Below are 18,545 nucleotides of genomic sequence, written 5' to 3'. Positions count from 1 at the left end.
CCTCGATTGTTGCTACTTCTATTACAGTTTGGATGTACCTTGATGGATCGATTTTGTAAATGCTGTAATGGATTATTCTTTATTTTTGTTAAAGTTTAAAAGCTAAATAAAAAATAAAAAAATCTTCCTCTAAAGATTCCTTGTGTAACTGTACTCCATTACATTCTGCTGCTCTAGCAAGTAATTCTAGATATCCCACATTATTGTCAGGAGGGGAAGGCTTGCAGGATAAAGATCTGGGTCGTTATCTGTGGGTGATTCAGTGTTGTAATCTTTCCAGGGATCTATTAGTAAAATGTTGTTTCCCCCCCCCCCCCGTCTCCATCATCATCATCAGGTGGTGGTGGTGGAGAGTTAGTTGGTGTAATGAGTAAATGTTACAATGGTGGAGAAGGTGGTGCAGGGGAACGTGGTGAAGGAGGAAGATGGGTGGGGTTAGTACGTATGATCTTCTTCAAAGTAATACAATGAAGTGTGTCCTCTGATTCAGGTTTGCGCTTCTGAGGCAGTTTAGTAAGGACATGTCCAGTATGTGGATTTATATAAAGTTCCTTTTGTTTTGCCCCCGCATCAAGGACAACCGTCACCCACGCACTCCTAACCAGCAGACTGGACTACAGAAACGCCCTCTACACCGGGGTCAACAAGTCTCTGCTTCGCAAGCTCCAGACCATACAGAACACCGCAGCCAGACTCTCCTCAACATTCCTCGATATAACCACACAACCCAACACCTAGGGAACCTCCAGTGGCTCCTCGTTGAAAAGAGAGTCACTTTCAAGATACTCACCCATGCCTACAAATGCCTCCACAACACTGGACCCCAATACCTCAACGAGAGAATCTCCTTCCACATACCCAAAAGAATCCTCCGATCTGCCGACCTCACCAAAATCCTGCGCATCCATAGAGATAGAACAGGTGGAAGAACCTTCCCCTACATCGCAGCCAAGACCTGGAACGAGCTCCCGCTCAACATCAGACGCACCCCCTCCCTGAACATCTTCAGGAAAACACTCAAGACCTGGCTCTTAGACTGAACAGAGCTGCTTACCCCCCTGCCGCCCCAGCTCCTTGAGACCCTCACAGGTGAGTAGCACGCTTACAATTCCCCTGATTGATTGATTTTGGGTCTGGTTTTGGGGGTGGGATGTCAAAAACCAGATCCTGCGGCTTTTGAGCATCATTTTTCTGTTTCGGCACGGAGGACTTCGGTGCCGGGATGGAGTTACTGTTAGGCACGGAAGATTTTGGTTCCGAAGCAGTCTTTGATTTCAGTGTCAATGGTTTCTGCTTCAAAGCGGATTTTGGCTTTGAGCCTGAAGGTTTCGGCTCGGTGCCTGACTTTGGCTGCTCGATCCAGAGCTGGAAGGCTTAGTGACATGTTTCGGTGCCGAGCCAGAAGGTGGAGCGTCAGAAACATCTCGGTACCGACCGTGGCCCGAAGGCGGGGTGAAACTGAATCTTTTTGCTTGGGCCGATTTGGATTTTGGAGAAAGGTGTGTTCGGTACTCAGGGGCCGTTGACCTTGTGGTAAGTCTTCTTCCACCCCAGAGTCCGATTCCAGAATAGATACAAGTTCTTCTTGTTCTTCCTCGGCCATTTGTGCATTGAATTCATGCTCGGATCCTTGACTGAAGATATACGGTGTGGATTCAACTTTTTGACTTTGCATTTTGCAATGTTGAGCCCAACGATCACGGAGCGTTTTCTTCAATCGGAAAGATCTACACGTGTTGCAGTCCTCTTCGTTGTGCTCCGGAGACAAGCACAAGTTGCACACGAACACAAGTTGCACACTTCGGGTGAGTCGGTGCGCCGATCCTTCACGTGGCACCGAGGACAGAAATTGAATGAAGTCCCTTCCATCAACTGTGAAGTGGAATGGCGCGGTTAGGCTTGACGGCCTTCCCGAAGGTTTCCAAAGTGGGAAAGCGCTCAAAACAATACCGACGCGGGTAGAGTGGATTGCGCACAGAGAGAAACACAAAGTACGGTTTCGAACCGTAGCGCAGCAATACACTTCCGAACCAGATGGCGGAAAAAAACAATCTAACAATGGAGTCGATGCCCATACACACTATCACCTTACCTTATGACTGGAAACACATCTTCGAAGAAAAACAACTTGCAAACATCCAGACCCAACACTAGATGGCAGGAGTATGCAAACCATGCGATCTACAGCTCACATGCCTCGAAGAAAACATTTCGCTAAACTACTGTAACATTTTAGGTACCATTTCTTGGCAGCATCATTTAGTAAAATGTGTTGATGTATGCACGTATTTCCCCAAAATATTCATAATGTAAAAATCAGTGTAACTGATTGAAATATGAATAGGAATAACATAAAAATAAAAACGTATTGGCAAAGCCAGTAGATCTGAAATTGGTGGTCAGCCTTTTGGTTTTGTCAAAGCGTGACATGTTTTGGGATGGTTTTTGTAAAACCTTATTGGTGTGGGAGATGTCGGGCCCTCGCCATTTTAACAAACATTGGCAAAAGCAAAGCTTGTTTTTGATCTCAAAAAGCACACATTGCCACAGTAGTTCCTGCCACTGAACAAAACTACTTTGTGTGCCGATATGCTCCTTGCGAAACAGCAGAAAGCTGTCACTCACAGTGAAGCCAGCCTATAGACAGACAGAATTTTAATAAAGAATTTTAATAAACACAAAAGGTAATTGTTAACACCAGACCTAATTAGGGGCCCAATTAATAAAGAAAGTCTCAAATGTGCACCCTTGGTATATATCCTTGCATTAAGTGCATATATACAGCTTTCATGAACTGACAAGAATTTACAGAAGTAGGCCAAGAAATAGTACTCCTAGAAAATATTTGTGAACAGCATTTTAGCATGAACAAATAAGCATGTGTAGATTTTCTCATGCGAACAGCTGAGTGTTTGCAAGTTCACTTTCCCTCCAACCACTTTTATTCCCAACCCTGGAAGAAGTGTTATGTTTGCCATTGTCAGGAACACATTTCCAACCTTTCTCAGAATGCAAAAAGATTAGAGAAGAGTTGGTGAAAACGCTTAAAACATGCAAGTTAGTAGGTTTGCAGACTCAAAAGGGCATTCCAACCCTGGAACTATTGCTTACCACTACCTTCAGCCCCAGTATGTAGATCCGCAGAAACAAGGTAGCATAATAGAATTGCTAGTATTCAAACACTACTATGGTATGAGCCCTGGCATAATCAGAGAGACTATATCAGAGCGCTTATGTAATGAGATTGCCGCAATAATTTGTCGCCGCATTACATGGCACAAAAGGGACAAGTGGATTTAGTTACAGGACAAGTAGATTTATGAAGCAACCTGCCCCTTGGACAAGTAGATACTTTATTAAATTTCACACCCCTGGTGTCAGTGTGTAGATCTTCAAGTTATAATCTTTTTTAGAATGAACCAGGAGTCCATTCCACAGACTGTGGTGGAGGGTGCGTTGGTGAGGAATCTGCTCTTAAATAAAGAGCATTTTTCTTCTAAGGACACTTGAAACTGCAGATTCCTCACTTTGTGAATAGATACCAAAGCATTAAAAGCCCATGTAGAATGGCTCTGATCAGAAAGCCCTTCAGGACCAAACTGGCAAAATGCCCCTTCTGCCAGATCAGGAAATAGTGCTTCATGAATGTGTGGACTGACGCCTATGTCGCACTCTGGCAGATGTACGAAACAGGCACTCTGCGCACCAGTGCGGTGGTAACAGCTTTGGCTCGGGTGGATTGTGCTCATAGCCCTTCAGGAGGATGTTTCTTGGCCAGGCCAGATCAGATCTGTGGCCAGACCATATCAGATCTTTGGACAAAGGGAAATCAAACTTTACCACAGCAAGGCCTCGCTATGCTAAAGGAAGGGAAAAAGTAGAGAATTAGACCTCTGAGTTTGTAAGGGTTGGATATGCTTAGAAGGACACCCAGCAGAAACCAAAACCCTCTGTGCAGTGAGCTGTCCTCTGTCTTGGCTGGCAGAATGACATTTACTACCTTAGTAGTAAGGTCAAAAAAGTAAACTATTGCTGGTAAATCTCCAAGCATGGAGGTGTACGTTTTACATGTTTGGGTGCAGGAACCTGCCCGGCTGCTGTGACAGGCGATCTCCCTGAAGAGGCAGCCAGATCAGACAGAGGACAGCTGCTCATGGCCAGAAGCTCTGGATATCATACTCTCCTAGCCCAATCCAGAGCCATTAGAAAGACTTGGACCTGGTTGATTCTGATCTTCACAACCAAGGAAAGGTAGAGGCGGGAATGCATACAAGTGTCCCATGCTCCAGTCCAACCAAAATGCATCTCAGAGGAAGAATTGCCCAGGGAAATCCAACGCTCAAAAGACTGGACACTGAACATTCTCAGAAAAGGCAAAAAGATCAAGATTGGGTTCTCCCGATTGTTGTAAGATGCCCTGTGCCCCCCTCAGAGTGTAGATGCCCTTTGTGATCTGTAAGGCAATGCCGGCTGAGTTTGTCCATCCGCCTTGATGTTTAAATATCCTGCCATGTGTTTTACAACTAGGGAGAAGCCCTGGCGACTGCCAGTTCCAAAGGCATAAAGCCACTTGGCACAGGAACCACAATCCCACTACGTCCTGCTTGTTGCAGTGCCACATGGAAGTGATGATGTCTGTAAGAGCCTGCACTTGTTTCTAATTGATGAATGAGAGGAAATCCATTAGTGTCAAGCAAATCATCCTCTACTCCAACAAGGTGTTGTGAAGGCACATTTCTGCTGCTGACCAGATTCCTCAGATCTCCACCCCTCCCTGAAAGACTCCCCAACTCCACAAAAGTGCATTTGTCACAACTGTTAGTTCTGAGTGGGGAGAGAGGTGCCAACTGCAGCACAACAACCACTGCTGCAGATCATTTTCATTCTTCTCTGACAACTGGATGGCATCCGAGAGGGTCCTTTGGTGCTTAACCTACTGAGACTCCAGATCCCACTGCAGAGCCTGCATGTGCTTTCTGGCATGGCCACTAGCAGGATGCACGAGGCTAAGAGGCAAGAAGACTCAAAGCCATCTCATTTGAGACCCAGGGCAAAAGTTGAAACATCTAGTGCATAGGCTGAATATCCAGGACTCATTATGGTGGAGAGAAGGCTCTAAACAGCACACTGTCCATGATGGCTCAGATGAATGTAGTCTCTGTGAAGAAGTCCGGTGTAGCTTCGCCACGTTGATGGTAAACCCAAAGAATGTCATCAAGTTAGCCATTGTTTACAGGGTGCTAACGGGGAATCACAGAGACCTGAAAGTGCTTGCAGCCCACCTAAAACTGCAGGTAATTACTGTGGGATTACATGACAGGGATATGGAAAAGGAATCCTGCAAATCCAATGCCATCTTCTAATGCCACCATCCAAATGCCTAGATCCAGGGCAGACAGAACTTGAGCCAAGGTGAACTTGTCCTTCTTTGGAATTTGGTCTCCATCAGGACAACAGTGCACTGCAAAGGGTAAGCTAAAGGGGTTTGCAGAGACAGCAACAGCAGGGTGCTGAGGAATGGGGGGTCCTCTGCTAAAATCCTCTTCTGAAGCCTCAAAATGAAATAAATGGTTTGCTAAACTATCATATGGGTGGTGCAAGGCAAGAGAGTGCATGGTTGCTTTGCTTTCTTTGAAGAGCTCTAGTGCAGAGTCTGCCTGGTCTACTAAAGAGACAGGCGCAATCAAATGGCATGTCCACAAGAGACTTCTGGACATCGCTGGAGAAGCCTGTATCATATCCATGTGTGATGCCACAGCACCACGCTGGTACCAACTGCCCTACCCAGACAGTCTGTACACCAGGCCAAATCTAACAACTTACTTTGCGGTGTCTTGACTGTCTTGAATTATTAGTTAGAAATGTGCACAAAGGTAGTCAGGGTCTGCGAGCAGGATTTTTCTCACTATGTCCCACAATGCATAGTGCGAGTAAAGACCTAAATGGCAGTTCAAGTTGACAGATCGAAGGGCAAGGCTGGCAGAGGAGAACATTCTTTTTTCGAATACTCGTATGAAGTTTTGACTGTCTGATGGAGTGGTTGCGAATGCATGTGTCTTCAGTCCGTTGGTTGAAGCCTGAAGCAGAAGGCTCTCTGGTGTTGTGTATTGCAAGAGGAAACATGGATCCTTGGAGCTGGTCTTTGCCAGCCGGCTACTTGTCTATTGACAGAGGGAAAGATTCTAGCTTCACTCAGGTGCCCAAGAGGGTGTCTGCGAGGGCTTCACATTCCATGGAAGTAGTGTTTTTAAGAGGTCTGCCTTGGCTACAGGACCTCAGTAAGCACATCTGTAGTAACTTCCGCTGAGGGAACCTGGAGATAAAGAACTTATGCTGCTCTTTTAATTAGCATGGCTAAAGAAGCAGATTCCTCTGTAGAGGAGCCAGGTGGGAATAAAGTCCTTTGTCTGGATAGCTGTCAAGGCCATAGGCCTCCTGGAGATCCAGAAACTGTCTTGTGGCGCCAGGTCTAAACATCTAGAAGACAAAGGAAGAATGGGAAAATCAGAATGCCGTGGGATAAGTAGAGGTGGGCACAACTTCGATCGAGGTCATGGCAGTTTCGCCAAAAATGACTATTCGTTCGCCCTCTGTCGTCATCACCGACTGTGTCGAAGCACAGGGAACTGGTGTGGTAGTTGTGCCAGGGTAGGAGCTGCAGTGGGGATCAGTACTAGAGTGATTAAAGATGCCAGAGCAGGGTCAAGTGGCACAGTTGCAGTCAGGAACAGATCCGCTGGCAGTAAACCAGTGAAGCAGTGAAGCCTCCTTGGATCCATGGTGTCCGAAGGCACACCAGCAGGATTCAGAAGGGTACCAAAAATAAACAGAATCTTCTCTTTGAAGGCTTAAAGTTGCTGCGGATTCGCTGATGGCCCAGGATCTCTGCCTGGATAGGGACTTATGCAGGAGTCTATTCCACAGTGGGCGGATGAAATCTTGTGGTATTCGGACCACTGCTGATGCGAGTGGCAGGAAGAAGGTGAGCCATGTTTTGGCTTCTGGAGTTTCTTCTTTTTTGGGATACCTGAAGAGTTTAAGTGGATGGAGCTCTCTCTGGAGCGTCTTTGGGGCAGAGTATTCATTCTAGCCTTCAATCCGAACTGGACCTTCGGAGCTTTCCTATGGTGCTCGCCACATAGAGTTTCATTTCGCAGTCCTTATTGGCCTTTGCATTCATGAGAGCATCTGTCATGAGTGCGTTGTGCATGAGGCAAAGACCCCAGAAACCGACCTCGTGTGGGTCCGTCCTTGACATCCATTTGTGGCAATCCCATAGGGTTTGAACCCTGTTATAGCTGAAGATATGTCCCGTACACACTGGTGACATGTTTAGTAGCATACTTTCTGTTAAGTAAATTAAATTGAGGGAGAGTTCTGGTTCCGACACAGAGAGGTGGTGTTTTTTCTACATTGACCCCCATTTTACTTCCAAGGAAGGATGGACGGGATGCAGAACCACACGACAACACCTACCGGCATGCAAAGGAATTGTTGAGGCAAAGTTCCAGATCCAGTCTGGCACCTGGGAGTATTCACACAATGAGAAATCTGCAGTTAGAAGTATCCATTAGAAATATTTGTTTAGCTCCTGCCAACAAAGTGGAAGCATTCCTGACCAGCAGGGAATATAGGAGGAGATTGATTTAGGGTAAGATTAACCAGCTGTGTGAAGTTTTTCATAGAGGCAGAAACAAAAAGTATCTAAGTAGCATACAGAAATGTGGAGAGGAGAAGGCAAATCCTAGTGGACACACTGCAACTCTGAGAACCAGGCATATAGTCCTAGTATAACAGAACATCTGGAAGTTTAACTCTCTCCATACCTGCTGGGTACACAAAATTAATGTGGCAATAAGAAAAAGGTCTTTCAACTGTACACCTTTTCTGCTAATAACTGCTTTTTTAAATGCATAGGCTATTGTCCACTGCTTGAAGCAGGCCCCTTACAAAGTAGACATGGAGAGAAGGCTTTCTAAGAACTCCTTGTGTGGACGAAGTGAATTTTTTAAATCAAAGTGGTTCAAGGCAATTGAGAGGAAGTCCATTAAATATGTATTGCCTTACTCGTTTGTTTCTATTAGTTGTAAGTTATTTTGCAACACACAAAAAACACTCACAAAAGTCAATCACGCACAGTAAAACTATCTTGGGCAAAAGAGTGAAGTTCATGCTTACGTGAATGAGCAACTACTAATTCTCCACTAAATTAGATACCACAGAGAAAGTCATTCACTAAATGTTCTTCCCAACTTTGGTCAGGCTTGGTCACCAGAAAGGAATACATGTATACTTAAACAGTGAATTGTGCAGATGGTGATCTGGTACTTGGGATACTCTAGATGGCATAACCATTACAGTATATCAGACAAACAAATGAATGAAAGTTAAGAGATTGAAGGGCTGGGCAATAAGAAGCATAAAAATGACAGTGCCTGTCAAAGAAATGCTGATGACAATTATACAAAAGCTATTCAAAGTAATTTTTCATTTTCAGAGCTGTAAAACACAGAATGTTCTAAATAATTCTCATTGCTGACATTTAAAATATATATACAAGCCATAACTCTACTCCGCTCATAAAGAACATGCCAAACAAAATCACAATCTTCATGTTACAGTTATAGAGTATACTTTTAAAGGAAAATTATGAACCTACCATGACATCATAGGATAATTTATCAGGCAACGTGGTAAGCCTGTTTTCAAGTGCTTCATAATCACTTTCCACTTTTTCCCTGTGGGGAAAATAGAAGTCGTGTAAATGTAAAAAATAGGATGCCGTACTTACCTAAGAAACTCGAAGCAACAATTATAAGTAGAAAAACATGCAGCAGTTTACCCTCCCTTTTTTTCTTTAAATGGCATGCGGAGATGAGTGAAAGACCTTTAGATAAGATTCCACCACAAACACATAAAATAGAAACACAAGTTATTTTCATGTAACAACTGTCTGATGCCATCAATATCCACCCATTACATTCAGGCTCTAAATGGAGGTCTATGGGCTTCTAATCACTAATCATGGCATCACAATTCCCCAATATGCCGGCGATACACACCCCTCCCTATGTTAAAGTTTCCTAAACTACAGGCATCCAATGTCTTAAACACTGCAGGCACATCATTTCAACCTAGAAGTCAAGCACCTACCTTAAGTCCAAGCCCATAACATCAGAATGCCACTTATTTTCCAAGGCCAGCAACCAACAACTAGTCTAAACCTCGCCAACTGACCTGGACTACTTTAAAACCCAACTTTCACAAATTGCCAAGTAACTCGACTTCACACTGGGACAAAAACTTCACCCTCAAATAACACTCTGCCAAAAAACCAAGATGGCCTGGCACCAGCTTTAACAAAGAACGTAAGACCATTGATCCAAGAAAGCAACAACAGAGTCGCTGCTCAAGGCATCTTATGAATGCACTTGAAAAGTAGACAAACTGTGCTCCATGGCCTCCGAGACTCCGCACTAACGCCCTTTACAGGCAACCTACAAGCTGTAGCTCATTTCTTTCATGGCCTGACGAAACACGACCATATTCTTTTCATTCTGAGAAATTCCACCGGCATTAACAAAACATGACCAGAAATATCATTCGTAAACTTGTTTTAAAGGGAAAACAAAGGAAATAAGAGGCAGTATTAGCAAATAGGCTACCATACACATGAGAGCAAAAATTGGCCCAGCACCTTTCAGGATTTCACCCCTCCTCCTGTGTTGTGTGCCCATCATGCACCATGGAGTACAGTTAGATTCGTTGATTATCAAAGCATTAAGGGGATCCTAGGAGTAATAGTAAACAAGCATTTACAATGCAATGGTCTCGTCTTTGTTAAAATTAGAGCTATTGGCATTGCAAATGTCATTTTTTTTCATTTATTGTTTTTTTTTTTTAAACCAATACATATATGGTATTGCCATTTACAATGGCAATAGGTAAGCATTAGAGAGTAGTAGAGAGTATTAGCAGTGATTAATAGTTAGTAGAGTGAGTAGTTGATTAATAGAGCCCCCCACACATACAGAGCCCCACACACACACAGAGCCCCACACACAGAGCCCCGCCCACACACACAGAGCCCCACACACAGAGCCCCACACACACACACAGAGCCCCACACACACACACAGAGCCACACACACACACACAGAGCCCCACACACACACACAGAGCCCCACACACACACACAGAGCCCCACACACACACACAGAGCCACACACACACACACAGAGCCCCACACACACACACAGAGCCCCACACACACACACAGAGCCCCACACACACACACAGAGCCCCACACACACAGAGCCCCACACACACAGAGCCCCACACACACAGAGCCACACACACACACACAGAGCCACACACACACACACAGAGCCACACACACACACACAGAGCCACACACACACACACAGAGCCACACACACACACACAGAGCCACACACAGAGCCACACAGAGCCACACACAGAGCCACAGAGCCCCACACACACACACAGAGCCACACACACACACACACAGAGCCACACACACACACACACACACACCGAGCCCCACACACACACAGAGCCACACACACACACCGAGCCCCCCACACACACAGAGCCACACACACACACAGAGCCCCACACACACACAGAGCCCCACACACACACAGAGCCCCACACACACAGAGCCCCACACACACAGAGCCACACACACACAGAGCCCCCCACACACACAGAGCCCCCCACACACACAGAGCCCCCCACACACACAGAGCCCCCCACACACACAGAGCCACACACACAGCCCCACACACACACACAGAGCCCCACACACACACACAGAGCCCCACACACACACACAGAGCCCCACACACACACACAGAGCCCCACACACACACACAGAGCCCCACACACACACACAGAGCCCCACACACACACACAGAGCCCCACACACACACACACACACAGAGCCCCACACACACACACACACACAGAGCCCCACACACACACACACACACAGAGCCCCACACACACACACACAGAGCCCCACACACACACACAGAGCCCCCCACACACACACACACAGAGCCACACACACAGAGCCCCCCACACACACACACAGAGCCCCCCACACACACACACAGAGCCCCCCACACACAGAGCCCCCCACACACACACAGAGCCCCCCACACACACACAGAGACACACACACACAGAGCCCCACACACACACACAGAGCCCCACACACACACACAGAGCCCCCCACACACACACAGAGCCCCCCCCACACACACACACAGAGCCCCACACACACAGAGCCCCACACACACAGAGCCCCACACACACAGAGACACACACACACAGAGACACACACACACACACAGAGCCCCACACACACACACACACAGAGCCACACACACACACACAGAGCCACACACACACACACAGAGCCACACACAGAGCCACACAGAGCCACACACAGAGCCACAAACACACACACACACAGAGCCACACACAGAGCCACACACACACAGAGCCACACACACACAGAGCCACACACACACAGAGCCACACACACACAGAGCCACACACACACAGAGCCACACACACACAGAGCCACACACACACACAGAGCCACACACACACACAGAGCCACACACACACACAGAGCCACACACACACACAGAGCCACACACACACACAGAGCCACACACACACAGAGCCACACACACACAGAGCCACACACACACAGAGCCACACACACACAGAGCCACACACACACAGAGCCACACACACACACAGAGCCACACACACACACAGAGCCACACACACACACAGAGCCACACACACACACAGAGCCACACACACACACAGAGCCACACACACACACAGAGCCACACACACACACAGAGCCACACACACACACAGAGCCACACACACACAGAGCCACACACACACAGAGCCACACACACACACAGAGCCAGCCACACACACAGAGCCACACACACACAGAGCCACACACACACAGAGCCACACACACACAGAGCCACACACACACAGAGCCACACACACACAGAGCCACACACACACAGAGCCACACACACACAGAGCCACACACACACAGAGCCACACACACACAGAGCCACACACACACAGAGCCACACACACACAGAGCCACACACACACAGAGCCACACACACACAGAGCCACACACACACACAGAGCCACACACACACAGAAACACACACACACACAGACACACACAGAGACACACACAGAGACACACACAGAGACACACACAAACATGCATACCCACACACAGAGCCAATACAGTTGGTACAGTGCCATTTGTGAAATGTGGAGGGTTACCATTGCCTGCTGGATGCCCGATGGCTTCAGAAAACAAATACATGATTATTGTGGTTGACCATATTGCCAGGCATCCTAAGGCAGTGATCCCAAGGACACTACAGACCTGTTGTAGCGAAGGGTCTGATTGGTATCTTCATCAGTTGGCTTCTCTAAAGGCACCATTTTGGACAGGTGAGTCAACTTCAAATCCACATACTTGAAGGTGATATGGGACAAATGTGCAATAACCCTGATTTAGCTTGTTCACACCACAACCAGATTAATAGAATGTTTGAGCACTTAATCACTACACTCAAAGGATTGACAAGCACCTTGGAACCACCGCTGAGGAGGAGCTGTTTTATCTTCTTTCCATACCTGCTTTTTCACTAAGAAGGAGGAGTTGAAGCACGGGACAGTGTTTAAATCTCCTGAAATTCTTTTTGACTTCCTTCTCTCCTGACTTCTTCTTATAGTGAACAAATGATTTGAAGGGAGGCCAAGGTCTCTCGCTGATGAAGTAGTAGACCACGTTCTGGGTTTCTTGACGATGATAGCCCATTTTATGAACAAGTCAAACTCACCAGTGTATGGCGACAACACTTCTTAAAGTTGATTTGTTGTATGGCGACAACACTTCTTAAAGTTGATTTGTTACTAAACGTTAAATCTCAAAGGGCACCGGACTGCCACGATGTGCTCATCTCTAAGCGGACAAACTGGAATAGGCATAGGGCAAAACTCTCCTTTGAGAAGATCAGGGACATCAAATATTTGATTAAAACAGGAGCCATATGAGAATCAATCATGCTTTCCAGATGAATCAGCTCAAGTTATAGCTCCACAAAGTTGATATCATAACAATCCCTCTAAAAACAAAATAAGGAGAAGGGCAAATGTGTGCATGTCCCTTACCTTCTTCAAGAGAGACCGTGCCGAGCCCTTGGTGTTGCCTGCGGGGGTGTAGGAGGAGCGGGAGGACGCGTCCGAGCGGGTGGAGAGGCGGTAGCGGGCCGACGCGCCGCCCTCGTACTCCGGGTAGCCAGTGTCGTCTGTCACGGTGGAGCAGATGTCGTCCCACTCGTCGTCACTGCCCTGGCTGGTTTGGTAGGGGGCTCCGTGCTGGGGCCCAGGTGGGTAGGACTGCGAGAGCCGCTGCTGCATCAGCGCCAGCGCCCCCGGGAGATTCGAGTCCTGCGGGGCCCAGAACGAAGACTGCACCGGCTCCGTGGAGAAGCCGCCCGCTGGCAGGTTGGCATAGCAGGCCGGGTAGAGCGGCTCCGGGGCGGGCGGCGGCAGGGGCGGGCTTGGCCGCCCGCAACACCTCCACGTAGGAGGCCGGGAAGAGGCCGCGGTCGCCGTGGCCGTTGACCCCCTCCAGTCAGCCCTCGATGTCCTGCTCGCTGCAAAGGTTGGCCTACCTCGCTAGTATAATGTGCAAACTGTCCGGCAGTTTCAGTGTTAGGGAAAATATTTCCGAAAGTGGCTCCAATTATAGGGTGGGGGTCAGAGTTAGATAAAATAAAGTCTTAAAAAAACAAAAGCGTGCCTTTCATTGCTATCCATGTAGACTCCAAACAGACTGTCATGAAAAAACACATTAGGTAAAAACGTGAACAGTGTTTTAAAGTACCAATGCTTAGTACTGCAGGGTGAAACCCGGATTCAGAAGGAAAAGTAGTAAACTTATGCCAATCACGGCCAAAAAGCACCGGGCAAGTATCTTTCAGATGCGAACTTGTAATCCTGAAGAATTTCTTCGAAACATTCCGCATATGCAACCGATTTTAGACATGAAGGGGCCTGGCGGTGGTGCGGCTGCGAGGGGCAGCTGGTGTGAGCAATGTCCCGCTCTCAACACCATCTCCAAACACACGCGGGCCCCAGATTAGAACCCTGGGAGGGGGATGCGCATGGGCGTCCGTTTTAAGCAGGTCCCACTCCTTCAGCAGCAGAGGTTAAAACTACTATCGGGTGGTAGTAGGGTGTAACTGCGGGATCCAACACCGAACGCTGCTGCACCTACATTCATCGCTGGCACGTCTTGATAAGCCTCATGTCTGCTCTTTGGCACACGTGTAGCAGGCTAATGCATTCAAAAATGCTTCTCTGACAGGGCATGTGTGCATTACTCGAGTTAGAGCCCCGCCCCCTGCCTCGAGATGCACTGGCACCAGGCAGCTCCGTGGGGGCTCGGAGCATACATCACACACACAACAGATGCGGCCCGGCACTCCCTGCTGCAGGGACCCGACCACTACGAGAATATCGAACCCATCTTTAAAAAACAGTGCAGGCAAGCGACTAGCAAAGCTTGCGAAAGAGGAGGAAGGCCTTCTACTTTTATGGCTCTGTTCTTATTGGCAGAATAATAAAAAGCAACTACAAGAAATCAAGGTCCAACGTAAAGAAAATACACGCACAGCGGTTACAGGCACCCCCCTACTCCTATCTGTACCGTTAATATAACAAAAAAATCCACAAAGCTTTCTCATCCCCCCACCCCCTCCAAAAAAAAAAAGCACATATTGAATCAATTTATTTTAAAAAAATGTTCAGAGGTCAAAATATGGGCGCGGTTGGAAAACAAAGCTGTCGGGGTGAGGCGGCTGTAAAGTAAAACACATGCCGGCTGGATTTTCGACCACACCAACTGAGCAAGGGGGTGGCCTGGAGGGGAGAGGTTTAGTCGGCCAGAAATCTACACCACGCAGCTAGGTTAAGCGGCTGGCACCACCCCTCCGCTGGATTTGGCAGTCATTCTACTTTCGGATTGGTTTTAAATTTAATCCTCAGGGACAATCACGAAGAAGAGCCGCACCATAGCTAGTTGCAATCAATGGGTACCAGCCTTTTCCTCTAATGGAGCAATAGGATTGGCCAATACATGGACATTTCCGGCTTTGTTTTAGGACTGTAACTAAAAGGATATGAAGTGTAGACATAAAGAAGGGACTACATCGTGACCTGCTGGTTATTTCCATGGCAATGCGTGTCTTTGATGTGTCTTTCATCAAACGCACTAGTAACAGAGTAAACAAGCCCCGTACTTTTCAGATTGGGGGGCGTGTTTTGGTCCGATGACGTCACGGAGAGAAAGGACATAAAAAAACACGCCCCTCAATCTGAAAAGGACAGGGCTTAAATGGACAGACGCCGCTCTTCTCCAATGGCTGGCCTCCGTTTAGGAAGCCAGCCAATGGAGAAGAGGGACGGGTAGGGGCGGGTTCAAGCCCCACCACTAGAAAGCATAAAATCTCGGCAGCGAGACTGCACAAGCGCAGCCTTCGCTAGCCGAGACCTAAAAAGGACCTACGTTTTCTTGTCTCAATAAGTGAGAGGGTCCCTTATGGCTTAAATAATAAATCATCTGAAGAGATTTGCGATTACAGGTAGTAACTTTTCCTTCTCTTCCAGTAGATCCTCATCAAAGGTCATAAGCACTAAATAGAATAGGAAGCCCATCCTACTAGAAAAGACGGACAAGAAATACTAAAACTGCATAAATCAGCACTCAAACATATTCCTCCAAAACCTGACCTACTTGGGCCTTCTCTCTGGTTGCGCAATCCAGACAGTAGTGTCACACAAATGTAATCCTGTAGCAGCTTTAAGTATGTCAGGAAAAGGATATTTCGCAACTGGACCACAGTAACAGCTTTTTCTTGTGTAAATATGCTTTAGATTTACCAGGAAGTGGTTGGTTTGCTAATTGGTGAGAAAGTAAAGTACAGGCTGCAGCACCCAGACGGTGGGCCTTAAGATAAGCTCCTGGTCCTTGCTCCCTGCTTCAGTGGCATTTGGGGAACTCAGCTGGAGTCCCTCGGCCAAGGGGAGCCATATATATCCAGGTGCCCAGTCGTGCCTGCGACAAGTGACACAGACAGCCGCGCCTCGCTATTGAAAGACCCCGGGCCGGGGAGCGAGTGTACAGTGAGGACGACCAACACTTGGGGGAGCTTTTCTTTCTGCGAATCGGAGGACAGACAGGATGGCTGACATCGCGCTGCCCCAACAACTAGAAGCAGCGTAGTGACCTGGGACGAGCTGGAGGCGGCGTCGAGGCCCTGTTCTGCCCCGTAGCCCAAGACGGGATCAGAAGGCAACGGTCACCCTCGTGGACTGAATGCGCCAATGGCCCCCCTCTTGTGAAACGCCTCCCCTACAACTAACCTGGTAGGCGCTGCCACTCGTAAGGCTCAGGCACCGCTGATTCCCCCCCCCATACACACAAAAACACGATACACAGCAGGAAAGAGAGGCACCGGACCCTCTGAGAAGGGTTGAGAATAGAGGAGGGGATGGTCACACCAGTTTGTCTTGACTCAACGTCCTGGACCCAAAAGGCCCCCCACCCCGACAGAGAGACTCTTCCCTCCCCAAATGAGGGCCTACACACAGCCACCTAGAAAGAATAGGAGAACAGGACCGGCAGTTGAGGGCTGGTCTTCACTGAGAAGACCAGGATATAGTCTACAGACCATGCATCTGTTCCCAATAACTCAAAGGACTGGCAAGGGTGAAACATGGGGTACAGGGGGGAAAACTGCCAGGCTAGTAGCCTGCAAGTTTTCATTCCCGGACTGTCACTAACTCCGAGTTGGAAAGGCAAAGGATAATGACCCTAAATTCCCTAAACAGGAGTAAATGGACAAATACACGAAGGTGGTCATTCCCCAAGCTGAACAGGAGGAAAGACCCTCAATTGCCCAAACAGGTGGAATGGACAAATCCACAAAGGTGGCCACTCACTAGGCTGAACAGGAGGAAAGGCCGAAGCTTAAGCACAACTCAGAGGCCATATGCGCCTCTATGAAAGCCCTGGAAGGAAGAATTGGTAAAGTTTGGCCTGAGGTTACACTATTCTGCCAAGCCTTCCGGAATGTCTGACAGGGTCACCCAAGCAGAAAACCAAATATATGATGTTGAATATATTACAAAGCCTCCACAAGGAAGTCCAGGAACTACCTACTACCCTGAAGGAAGTCGCATGGAGTGTGAACGACGCTGAAAATTGCGCGAGGAGGAACAACCTGTGCTCTGTGGGTTTTACAGAGGGTGTAGAGGCCCCAAATATGGTAGCGTTCCTAAACCAGCGTTTGTGTGCATCCCTTCCAGAGGCCCACTTCTCGTCCCCCAGACCAGTGATCACCCATTTCTTGAACTACCAGGGCGAGACGAGATATTGAAAAAGGCACAACGAATTGGAGAGATCCAACATGAACATTCCAAAATTATGATATTCCCGGACTATTTTCGCGAGGTACATAGACCGAGGAGGACATTTGATTCGGTCAAAACAAAACTAAACGCCCTACATTTACCATATAGATTATTCCCTGCAAAACTTAAAGTCCTTTATGAAGGAACAAACACGCTTCTTGCAAACTCCAGAGGAATCTTAGACCTGGCTAGAGGAACGTCGACCCCTCCGGATACAGAGCAGAGGGGGGAAGTTCATGCAGGGCCCTGCAGGAGGGAGTTAAACCCAAAGTCCAAGGAAATGGGAGGAGACACTGCACTGACATGGGAGCTACAAGCACCAAGGGACGCCTTTCCCTACCAGACTGCGAACAGCGAGATGCGGCTACTCATCGGACACTGAAGGGGAACAGATTCTGAACACGAAAAAGACCAAGAATGATAAAAACACAGGAAGCAGACATTCCGGACTTGTCGGAACATGATCGCTCTACCAACTCTGAGAAGGATCAACCGCTCATGGTAGAATTTGCCAACATGGAGAGGGGTGCTACGATAAGTGTTCCCCCACATCCTCGCTGAGATGCTGCGCAAGATGAGAGATGAATGACCTATTGAATGTGCCTGATGGAGAGGGGGAGAGGGTGAATCATGAGTCGCTCCCCCCCCCCCTCTCCCCCCCAGGGACCACACCGCTAGAGCCTGAGGGAGTGTTTCTATTTTATGTTAGTTTCTTTTCCCACAGGCTTAAGACTGCTTGATCAGTGAGCACTTGTGGTGTTTGACTTAAGTGTGGGTGTTTGCCACGGGAGGGAGTGGATTACAGACCTCTTAGGCCCTCCTGCGACAGTTGTCACTTAGACAAAAGGGGAAATGTGCGAGGAGGGTGGAGAGGGAATTGAATAAGTTCTGTAGTGGGATGGGGGGTTTATCTGGTGTGGCGTAGTGAGATAGGCAGACACTGGGACCGGGATTTCCATAAATGCCGGTCAAAC

The 18,545-nt window shown here is 47.9% G+C and overlaps 1 protein-coding gene across 1 annotated transcript in view; it reads right to left on the bottom strand.

Annotated features, from left to right (window-relative positions):
• Positions 1-18,545, bottom strand: part of URI1 (URI1 prefoldin like chaperone) — a 369,284-nt gene that overhangs the window by 208,445 nt on the left and 142,294 nt on the right. The window contains exon 3 of the mRNA XM_078670635.1: positions 8,660-8,738. Within this exon, the coding sequence (XP_078526761.1) occupies positions 8,660-8,738 (79 nt within the window). The remainder of the gene's footprint in view (positions 1-8,659; positions 8,739-18,545) is intronic.

Source organism: Lissotriton helveticus, chromosome 12, assembly GCF_964261635.1.
Source record: "Lissotriton helveticus chromosome 12, aLisHel1.1, whole genome shotgun sequence".
Classification (NCBI taxonomy): Eukaryota; Metazoa; Chordata; class Amphibia; order Caudata; family Salamandridae; genus Lissotriton; species Lissotriton helveticus.
The sequence above is the reverse complement of the archived record's forward strand: the minus strand, read 5'-3'. Positions and strand labels throughout refer to the sequence as shown.